The 10,698-nt window shown below is 52.0% G+C and overlaps 5 protein-coding genes across 5 annotated transcripts; 2 read left to right on the forward strand and 3 right to left on the reverse strand.

Moving 5' to 3' along the window:
* Positions 1-39: 39 nt before the first annotated feature.
* On the reverse strand, positions 40-1,935 carry M421DRAFT_423574 (ADP-ribosylation factor GTPase-activating protein 1). The gene is made up of 4 exons (XM_033593513.1): positions 1,806-1,935; positions 1,629-1,697; positions 778-1,545; positions 40-724 (listed from the first exon to the last, which is right to left on the reverse strand). Exons 1-4 carry the CDS (start codon positions 1,836-1,838, stop codon positions 347-349), a joined length of 1,248 nt encoding a protein of 415 aa, XP_033445991.1. The 5' UTR covers positions 1,839-1,935; the 3' UTR covers positions 40-346.
* Positions 1,936-2,133: 198 nt separating this feature from the next.
* M421DRAFT_423575 (uncharacterized protein) lies at positions 2,134-3,098 on the reverse strand. Its single transcript, XM_033593514.1, has 2 exons — positions 2,946-3,098; positions 2,134-2,843 (listed from the first exon to the last, which is right to left on the reverse strand). The coding sequence occupies exons 1-2, from the start codon at positions 3,006-3,008 to the stop codon at positions 2,409-2,411; spliced, it is 498 nt and encodes a 165-aa protein (XP_033445992.1). The 5' UTR covers positions 3,009-3,098; the 3' UTR covers positions 2,134-2,408.
* Positions 3,099-3,224: 126 nt separating this feature from the next.
* M421DRAFT_423577 (sporulation protein SPS19) lies at positions 3,225-4,645 on the forward strand. The gene is made up of 3 exons (XM_033593515.1): positions 3,225-3,867; positions 3,918-4,426; positions 4,483-4,645. Exons 1-3 carry the CDS (start codon positions 3,554-3,556, stop codon positions 4,596-4,598), a joined length of 939 nt encoding a protein of 312 aa, XP_033445993.1. The 5' UTR covers positions 3,225-3,553; the 3' UTR covers positions 4,599-4,645.
* A 2,212-nt stretch (positions 4,646-6,857) lies between these two features.
* M421DRAFT_7755 (uncharacterized protein) lies at positions 6,858-8,373 on the forward strand (the record flags this gene model as incomplete). The annotated part of the gene is made up of 4 exons (XM_033597332.1): positions 6,858-6,966; positions 7,020-7,285; positions 7,702-8,301; positions 8,350-8,373. 4 exons carry the CDS (start codon positions 6,858-6,860, stop codon positions 8,371-8,373), a joined length of 999 nt encoding a protein of 332 aa, XP_033445994.1.
* A 743-nt stretch (positions 8,374-9,116) lies between these two features.
* Positions 9,117-9,738, reverse strand: M421DRAFT_94590 (uncharacterized protein; the record flags this gene model as incomplete). The annotated part of the gene is made up of 2 exons (XM_033598216.1): positions 9,117-9,596; positions 9,628-9,738. 2 exons carry the CDS (start codon positions 9,736-9,738, stop codon positions 9,117-9,119), a joined length of 591 nt encoding a protein of 196 aa, XP_033445995.1.
* Positions 9,739-10,698: the final 960 nt, after the last annotated feature.

Below are 10,698 nucleotides of genomic sequence, written 5' to 3' on the forward strand. Positions count from 1 at the left end.
GCAGCGGCACGGTCACATGGTAGATGTCGAGCACGTATTGTCGAGACGAATAGGCTCAGGTTTCCTCATGTCTATTTAGATCAGCAGAAGCCATTGTAAGAGAGTGTTATATTCAGGCGCTTCGTATCGCAATGTCGTGGAAGTGCAGTAGTGTAATCGCGAGTGTCCAGAACAAGACACGTGCTGAATTGACACAGCTGATGCCGCGTGGAAGCGACGCGCAGGATGAACAGGATAGCAATTCGAGACCCACCTTACTGTTGTGTAGCGCAGACAAACGTACTCTGCCAACGCCTTGACTCCACCGTGGCCGCCAACTCCTTGTCAATGGGGCATCCTTCTGCATCTACCAGTCTTCCCACTTGTCATCCTTCTTGCCTGCTGCTGGCCCTGAGCTACCACTCTTCTTCATAGCACTTGTGCCAATGCCTGATGGTTTTGGTTTCTGGCCCAAGCCAGATGTAGCGTTGGACCTTGTCTCGCCAGCACTTGCAAACTCGTCCCAGAAGTCCTGCTTGTCTCCGCTGGGGCCCTTGGGTGCGGCGCCAAATTCGTCCCAAAAGTCCTTCTTCGCTGGCTGTACACCACCGCGTGTGTTGGTCGAAGATTCGCCCTCAACAAAGCGATTGAATGCGGTGCCGGCGTTTGCCGCTGATGCTTGAATGGTTTGACCCATCAAGCCGGCGGTCTTCTGTGCTTGGGTGGCGAGATCTGCTTCGGCGAGCTAGAGAGGTATCAATGGCTGCTTCACCGTTGTATGTGTGATGGGGTTCTAACCTTTTGCATGCCAGGCTTGACCCAACCCTCGTAGCCAGTCTTGCCCACCTTGCTCACGCTTGCGCCTAGCCAGCCGAAGCCTTTCGTAAGGGCTGCGACAGGGTCTTTCTGGAAGTCAGCAATCTCCGGTGGTGCGCCTGGCTCGTTGTCGTTGTTCTTCCAGTGGTCTGGCTCGCTGCCAAATCCCCCGTACTTTCCACCCTGGTTGGGTGCCAGGTCTTCACTCCTGTTGGCGTTCTCGGCTCCCATGCGCGAGAAGTATGCCTCGTTCTTCGCCTTCTGTGGAGACATGGCATTCGTGCCAATAGCCGGCGAGCCTGAACGCTGGAAGCCGGCATCGTTGCTGCGCGTCTTGCCAAGTGGTGTCTGGCTTCTACTCCCAGCAACGCTCGCGCGACCGCTCAGCGCTCCAGCAGCGCCTCCAGCAGCGGGGTTTTCCTTCTTCGGCAACCTTTTGGGCAGATTGCTTTTGTCAAACGCCCTGTCTTCGATCTTGCAGCTTAGCCTCTCCTTCCACTCGTCGCCGGCTTCTGAATCGTAGCGCTCTTGTATGTTCGAGGACTCAAATGTTCTACTCTCCTTCGTGTTCGACTCGTGTGCGTTGAAAAACTCCTGGAAAGGTTTGTTGCCACCGGCAGCCATGCGCGCAAGCTCAGCGCCCTTGAATGCGTCCATGGTTATGCTACGAATGAAGGAAATGTGGACACCCAGTCCGCGGTGGATACCGGAACATGAGAGGCACATGAAGATGCCCAGTTTGGGCGAGGCCTGATGCCTTTACATCAGTATGGGGCACTGCATGTACGGTCGCGTGCGACATGAGGTGTGTTCGCAGAGCTGGGGGAGCGTACCCATTGTGGACTCGGCGCATTGCAATCGACGCACTTGTTGTTGTCATTCGTCTTCTGGATCTCTAATAACTATGAGCTCATGTCAGTCGTTTGAGCCTTTTGAGCGGTCTACCAATTCCTGCGCTTCATTTCACCCGTAGCCAACCCCACTACGTAAGTAGATACACCGCAACGTACCTTACTCCGCGTCTCCGGATCGACCTCCCACATTTTACTCATGCCGGAAAGATGGCCAGCAGTACTGGTGACTAAATATGGATAGGGTGGAATGTACAGAGTGCAATGCGAAGATGCAACGTGGGTGTTGGGGTTACGAGGGAAGATCCATAACAGTCGAGATTCAGGGCCCGGAGCTGTAGCGCCACAATCGGGCCTCACCCGCATGCGCCATCGATGGGTCTTGTGCTCCACTATGGAGTCCGTGCATCGAGGGCACCAAGTGTATGTTCCGAGGCCGTATCAGGGGAGCTGTTGAAACTTGATACATGACTATTCGAATTTGACAGCCGCTTAGGGGGGGGGGGAGCCAAAGCTTCATGTTGGCTAGTGAGGACGGCCATCCCGGATAATCAAAACCTCAGTGGAACCCTCATATATTGTGGGATAATTGATCGACGCTCAATCGCTAAGATGAGATACCAAGTAGCTACAAAAGGAGTAATGAGTCCGCTAAGATCGTGTTCATAGGTATATACCGTTCCTTCGTCAGTCCGCAAAGCCGGCGCCGAGCTCATACGAGCCCTTGAACCGTACGCGTAGGGCTTGAATAATGTTCCGCGCCTATGCACCGTCACCCCAAATGCCGATGACTTGCATAGCAAAGGCCGCCCCAGTGAGAACCGCCTTAGTGCTCTCAGTCAGCCTCCTCCTCTCGACCGCCTGCCTAACCTGTTCGCCATTGACATCGTCGCCCTGTGCTTCCAAGTCTAAAGCTGCTCTCCGTTCGTCGGTGTCGCTGCGGAAAGACACAAAGTAATCGACAGCCGGTCCGGAGGCGAATGCGAAGATTGACGTGTAGAGGAGATACGGGTGACGGAATCGACGAGGCGATAGCAGATAGGCGGAGAACAACGAGAACGTAGTGATGTGACGAAGGTAGGAGGTGATGTTTTGTGACTTGTACGCGACGTAGGCTGATGTTGTGCGAGCGTCAACGGCGGTGGGTAGCGCAAGAAGAGAAGGCAGGGTAATAGTGGAGAGTGTCGCGGAGACGCCCTAGAACATCAGTCAGTATGCAACCTCTGAACCATCGTGTGAAAGTCGTTCGCAGAGAGCAAATTGTGGAGGGGAGGGCGACAATGGTAGGCGGAGACGTACAGTAAGGAGACCCAGGCTGACAGTGCCTACAAACTTGCAGACGGAAATCGTTGGTGCTGCCATGGTTCTCGAGTGCTCTTTGGTTGCGTGCGTGGTTGTGTCGAGGGGAGTGACAGTGCGGGCGGTGAGGTGGTAGCTGCAGCTGCACTTCAGTGTCTCTTGAGTTCTGTGACGTTATCTTCAACCTGATTGATCGCGGCCAAAAGCTAACGGTTTTGGTACTGGGCTGTCCATCACCAAAGACTGTGGCATCTTCTTCGTATGCTCTTCTACTGCGGAGAAGCACTTGCAAGTGATTCGTCAAATGGGCTTTGAATTTCCATACTGCAAGCCCTAACGCACATGAGTTTACAACAGCCACTGGTTGAGCTGTCTCCACTTGTTTGTTCGACTTCAGACACCTAGAGAGTAATTGCTGGACCTCGGCTTGAGCTTGCCCCAACTTCACTCCAGACAATCGGTGTTTTCGGCCGTATCCTTGACTCGACAAAACAACAATCTGCTACATAATCTTCATAGCTTTCACGTACATTTCAGACTGAATCGCAAACATATCGCAATACAACACATCCTACGCTTCCTACCACAGCGTCAGTAGCCCTCCAACAATGCCTCTTGATCGCTATCAATACCTCAGCAATGTCTGGAGAGACGGCCTCTTTGACAATAAGGTCATCTTCTGCACTGGTGGTGCGGGCTCGATATGTTCAGCTCAAGTCCGAGCACTGGTCCACCTCGGTGCCAATGCCTGCATTGTTGGGCGCAACGTTGAGAAGACAGAGAACATGGCCAAGGATATCGCAACTGCACGAAAGGGTGCCAAAGTTATTGGTATCGGTGCTGTGGATGTGAGGAAGCCAGAGCTGCTACAGGCTGCCGCAGACAGATGTGCAAAGGAGTTGGGGAGCATTGACTTCGTAATGTGAGTCGAAACAGTCGCCCATCAGGAAGTAAGAGACTGACAATTCATAGTGCTGGTGCAGCTGGCAACTTCCTCGCGCCCATGGACCAGATATCCCCGAATGCTATGAAGTCGGTCATCGATATCGATGTACTGGGCTCGTACAACACAGTAAAGGCCACACTACCGTACCTGGTTGAATCTGCGACCAGACACAAAACGGATGGACACACTCCACCAGCTAACGGGACTGGCGGCAGGATCGTTTTCGTCAGCGCGACCCTACACTACTCCGGTACACCCCTGCAGAGCCATGTGTCTGTTGCGAAGGCTGGTGTTGATGCTATGGCTATATCCGTAGCCATCGAGCAGGGACCAAAGGGCATCACCTCGAACATCATCGCACCCGGACCTATCGCGGATACAGAAGGCGTGGCTCGTCTCTCCAAGTCGGATCACCGCGAAAAGTCATACAAGGGCATACCGTCTGGTCGCTATGGAACCGTCAAGGAAATTGCCGATGCCACAGTATACCTCTTCTCGGATGCCGGTAACTATGTGAACGGTGAGACGCTGGTTGGTAAGTGTCGCGCCTTCGCACTGAAATGCGACTTGCAAATGCTGATTTACTTGCAGTGGATGGTGGTCAATGGCATACCGCAGGACTTGCGAATGGTTTCGCTTATCCGGACTTCTTGCTCTCAGGCGACGCCGTTACCGGTGTTGCTGGCGGAAAGAAGTCGAAGCTGTAAACATACATTACCAAATCAATCTGCTCGTACTATCTTTTTATGGCTACACGATGCGCACTGCGGCAGCGGCAGCAACATTCCACTGCACGTGGCTAACGATCACTGACCTTGGGATCACAGATGCTGACTTGCTAAAAGGCAGTGCCGTGCAGCCGTCTAGTGTCCTAAGGGATCCATTAAGCCCTGGCATGGTTCGCACGGTGCAAACGTGATTGACATTTTGCGAGCCTAGTAGTGTGTAAGGTGTCTAGGGTGACAGCGGGGTGCTGTGTCGACTCTGAGGATTTATCCAGCCAGCTCTTCCGAACTTGCGTAACTCTCTGACTCCAGCTTCGGTCACACATCGCGGCCGTGATTAATCTAAATAGACGCGTAACAACCTGCAGCAGATCAACGACTTGAGCCGCCAAAGTTTTTTTAGATTGGCCACTCAGCATCGTCACGCGGGTCTTCAAACGCCCATGATCTCAACAACGATGTGTTGTCTGATCATCTTCATCTCGCAAGCCTTGCGTTGTGCCGGTTGTTGCAAAGCGCGGACCTGCTTCCCCTGCCGATCTTTCGAAAGTGGAGACTTTAGCCTTCAAGTCAGCAAGTCTATAGTTACGTCATAGCTTGAGAGGAAGCGAGCCTCGATTTAGATGGCGCGCTGCGCATGGGATAGCGCCAAGCTGCCGTTCGGTCTCGGACGAGAGATTTGGTTGCGACCGGGCGCGCAAAGCTTGGTGATGGGTGGCCTGTCGGGGCTGTGTGTTTAGGCTGAAGGGGCATGAGGGAGGACGAGGGGATAGGCCACCAAGGGACACACGTATACTCATGGGGAGGATAGTATCGTGTTCTGTAACAAGTAGGTACGAATGGTTGGCCTGAGGTGAATCCTTGAGGTCGAAGGCAGGCGTGTCGCTGGGGTTCTGTCAATCGTTCGTTGCACTGTGATTCGCGCAAGCCGCTGAGGCTTCAACATCCCAAACAACGGCAACACGCCAGCCGACAGTTAGGATAGAGATCTCAATCGTGCGTCGTGCAAAAGCCGCGGGTACGACCTCTCCTGAGGTGGACGACTGCTCTTGCGCTACCCTACTTGCTCAGCACCTGACACGGTCCTATACATGCAACGGCCACCTGCCTCCTTATCTGTCAATACCTAGGTTATTTTTGCGCAGTGATCTGCACTTCAATTAACCACTCGCGTGGACAGACTCGGGACAACAAAATCACACCCAACCTCGTCATCCAGCTCTTATTGTACACTCGCTCTCCGCTACTTCCTCTCACTATCTAGGCCAGGCCTCGGCAACCCACTCGCTCTACAAAGTAGACGTAATTATACGTTTTCAGGATTCATCGCAGCGTTCACGGTAGCCGGATTTAGCTCCGCATCTGCACTACTGGATCGCGGGAGCACAGCATCAAGGACAAAACAAGACGTTCCTCCGCACAATTGTTTGCAAATCATAGCGCCGCCGCTCCATTAGCAGGGAGTGCTCACCGTAGTGCCGTGAAATATTTCTGGCACGTCATGAACCTCCGAGTCACAATTTCAACGACCAAGCCGTTGCAGCTGCAAACTTTCCAGCCACTCACAGACCGCGACTTTCTCTGATTCACGCAACCACGCAGCACTGGCACACTGGCGTTGCGTGCGGTTATTCATCAAACTTTGGACGAGCCGGCAGTGGCGGGTCCTAGTGCCAGTGCCAGTGCACGACGTTCATTTTACAAGGTTAGTTCCTCTTGGCTGCAGGTCGATCGACGCCAGAGCCCCAGCTTCCTTTCTCAACAGCTGCTTGTGCAGTCTCTTTCCGCCTTCAGTTGCACCTCGCTGGCCTCTTTTGCAAGGCAACTGTGTCAAAGCCAGTGATGCTGACCACAGCCTGAGCGAATAGGTCCCAATCGAGTCTGCGGCTCTAGTCACGCCTTCGTATCGACCACCAACGCCTGCTGCGACAACACTGCACCACCACACGGTATCAATCATTGGACGACCCCGCTCGTCCATCGCCGAAGACAACACCATCGTTACCGGCACTTCACCTCGTTCGTTCACGACATCGGAGGCGTTCAATCGCTATCGCCGGTCTTTGTCGCGGTGAAGTCCTTTGCCACGAACTTCCATTCACCACAGACTGCATCCTTCGCCCACAAAGGATCATTCGGGGACCCACAGTGGCTCGACAAAGCACTACCAGCCACCCTTGAGCCGCCCACTCATTACTTATCTTCGCCACGGTTTCCACGATCAAGACGATATTTCCCAACATGTTCGCCGCGATTATCACCCTTTGGTTCGCCGTACTGGCCACAGCGCAAAGCACGGGATTCACACAGTCCTATTGCTCGTCGCAGAACACAGCATCAGGTGATGCTTGTAAGTGGTCATGCCCCTTGGCATGTCGTCTTACTAACCAATAATTTAAATAGATTTCTGGACATACCAATCGAATGGTGAATGTACAGATCACTGCAAGGCTTCGGGCACCTGGGCCTTTGCTGTCATTCAGTACACCGACTGTTGGTGCTCGAATTACATCCCTTCCACCACAACCGACATTTCCGATTGTCAAAAGGATTGCCCTGGTTACCCAGCCGAAAAGTGCGGTGACAAGGATGCTGGCCTCTACATCTACATAGAGATGAGTGGGCAGCCTTCTGGAACCGCAGGAGGTTCGCAATCATCTTCGACAAGCGTGAGTAGTGCGACTCTTGTTCCTTCGACAGACGCCCCGTCGTCATCAAATGCAGCTACTGTTAGTACTTCCATGTTTCATTGCATCGCCAGCTTTGGTACTTCCATGCTTTCCTTCAGTCAGTATTATCGTTTGCATTTTCAATGAGGGGATCCTGGCATCGACGAAGTCAGCCAGTCACGCACAGCCTCTGACAATAGGTAGCCTTCGACTCAGGCAAGTCAAAGGCCCACAAGTCGTGGTCGCCCTTCTGTGACAATCATCCAGACTGTCGTGGGAGATTCGCTGACTATTACTGTAATGCCTACTCGACACCAAACATCCCTTACTTCTACTTCTACGACGCCTGTACTTAGTTCCGTTCCATTGCTCACTCGATACTCTCAAAAACAGCATTTGCTAACACGTATATACAGTCATCTTCGAACAACAAAATATCATCGACTCTCAAGACAAGCGCCAGCTCTTTTGCTGACGCGCCGTCCACGAGCGTACAAGTCACTACTGAGAGTGGTGCCGTGGTTACACGCACTGTCATCTATCAGCCCACCGAATCTGCCCAGCAGACTTCGTCTGCCGGCAGTGGCTCCAGTAACACTGGCGCTATAGTCGGAGGCGTTGTAGGAGGGATTGCTGCCATCGCAGGAATTGTGGGCGGTGTTCTTTTTTTCTTGTGGAGACGGAGGAAGCAGCAGCGCGCTGAGCAGGAACATCAAGCAGGCATCACACGCAACACGAGTACAATGAGCAAATCCGGTCTACTTGGAGGCCGCGGTGCTGCGACTGACCCTCATTACCCACCGCCAATCGCTACGAACGGCAGCAACGCTGGTAGCCGGCACGACAACGAATCCATCAGCCCGATTTCTGGATCGCAACGCAGATACAGCCAGCCAATGATGATCGATTCTCGGCTCAACCCGGAGACGGTGCTGATGTATCACCCCACATTTGCGAATAGTCGGGAGAGTTTAGGCAGTATCGACGACAGCCGCGACTACGGGCGGCAACTCAATGTAAGCAACAACCCACTCTCAACTGACTTAAACACTAACGACGTTTAGGTGAGGAACCCAGACCCGCACTGAGCAGTCAGCTATTAGTGGCACAGCAGTTGGACACGACCTCACGAACCTAAAATAACTCCGCCATCACATTCCGTTTGCGACATGTACAGGACCATCCACACATTCAGCATTGGGCGTTTGGCGCAATCCTTCAGGGCTTGACACATTTAGGGTTTTACTTCGACACCGCTATTTCCCTCTAATGGCATTACTTTATGAATCACATAGTTCCCGCCTCACAGCCATATCACGCTGCTACGTACATATAAAGACCCACAGATTCGTCCAGTCACGAGACCTGGGCTGGAATACACATGGCCGCTGCCAAAGCCGAGTCGCAGTAGAGGCAGACGACGAGGAGGTACATGATCGACACGTCGATGTTAACGTAGAATGAGGAGCACCGCAGAGCTGGAATGTCGCGCGGCTGCCTACATGAAAATCAAATCAGTTCTGAAAGATGAATCATTTACCGTTCGTCACCAATAGGCTGCATGAAGTGTTTGCGATTGTGGCGCTGATATGACACTCACAATAGCCCCCCAGGCTCTGTAGAGTTCATACTATCAGCATCGCAAAGGTCTTGGATATGTAGCTCCTCACATCGCTCTACGACTTATTACCACATCTCGACTTCATTACGCAATTGATGAATCACTCAGAATAGGAAATTCTCGCGATTTACTATCGCAAATGACTGGCTTTTCGATTCACCTACCATCGTCATGTAAATTGTGTTGTGCCGTTCATTCGCCTCAGATTAATCAACTTGACCATTGGCTCTGGGCACTATAGTGTGTAGTATGAATGACTAAGCAGCGTGGGGAAAAAGGATGCAAAGCAATGGAAGCAGAAACGTAGAAGATAGCCATTGTTTCGAAGACAAGTGCCGAGTTTTCCTCGTCTTCCTTGACATCGATGTTGTCGATGTTGATGTCGTTTACGTCCTCTTCCTGGCTAGCTCGCGCAGGAAGTAGAGCACACATCTGCTCGGCCTTCTGTTTGAGCTCTGGGATGCGGTCTCCCACATCCGCACGGACAGACTCGCTCTCTGGAGTGAGAACGTAGTTGATAGGCAGCAGGACACGGAGTGATCTAGTAAAGTCCTCGAACAGCTTTTCGATGCCGGTGAGATACTCCCCCAGCGTCTGGCGCGTGTGTTTGTCGAAGTCGCCCTGGGAGTAGTTGGCGCCAATGTCGACAAAGTGTCTGTCACCGTGCAGGAGCATGTCTGCCAGCTTTCTCTTCTGGATCTTCAGCTTGGGCTCGACGTACTGCTTTACGGCCTCTTAGCCTTGGGGTTTGGTGCCTTAAGAGCATGAATTTTTCAATGTAGATGTCATCAGTAATCTCCGCGATGAGGTTGTTCGCCCAATCATAGTCCATTGTAGCACATCCCAACTTCTAAAGTTGCAAGCGACTAATAGCTTCTATCAGACCGATCAGCTTGGCTTGAACCTTGTGGTGAAACGGAATCCACTTCTTCTTTGCCTTGTTACTTGTGTGGGCAAATTAGCCGTCGAGTTGCACATCATAGAAAGGAACTTTTGATGCAGCTGATCGGATGCGTAGGCAAAGGATGGCTTCATCTGTTTTACATGCTAAGCATATGTGTTCGTCCACTTGTAGAATCTTGATGTGAGGATGTTAGCGAGAGTTTTGTTCCAGTTCGCACCGTTCTCCAGACCTATGGCTTTGGACACGCCCTGTGGTCAGCGTGTCCAATAGGAGGGCTACGGTAACGGTAAACGTCAATTGCTGTAACCTACGGTAATTATAAGTAACTGTACTGTCCTGAAATCACGTAGTTACGTGGCTGTATAGACTATAGGCGTAGTTAACAGTAGGTTCATGACCTGCGTAAGTACTATAGTATTGTTGCCTATTTTGGTCGAGTACTATTAGCAACAGTAATATATATTTGCTTCTTGGGGCGTGTAATGTAGTAATGCTGTACTATGGCTTTATTTGTAGTTACTCACAGCTATAGCTACAGCTTACTCCAATCCCTGTTGCCCACTGCTGTATACCATAACGGTAGGTTTTCGTACTAACATGTTTTACAAGCGAGCGGGCCATACAAGCGAGCGGGCCACCCTACCAACTTTGCGCACCTCTACAAGCGTATATCTCAACAACGTGATAACATAATATATAGATGTTTGCAGAGTAAATTAAGCAGTATCTAATGTATCTTTTCTACACGTACGTGAGTTATGCCCAGTCTCTCTGCACCTTGTGCAGCGCGCAAGAGCCTGGCGGCTAAGGCCTGATCGCGCTCCTCCTTGACGCTCTTCACAAGAAATCTGCTGCTCAACCTCACGTTGAGCAAGTATATCCTCTCCC

This window comes from Didymella exigua (assembly GCF_010094145.1).
Source record: "Didymella exigua CBS 183.55 unplaced genomic scaffold M421scaffold_27, whole genome shotgun sequence".
In the NCBI taxonomy this organism is placed as follows: Eukaryota; Fungi; Ascomycota; class Dothideomycetes; order Pleosporales; family Didymellaceae; genus Didymella; species Didymella exigua.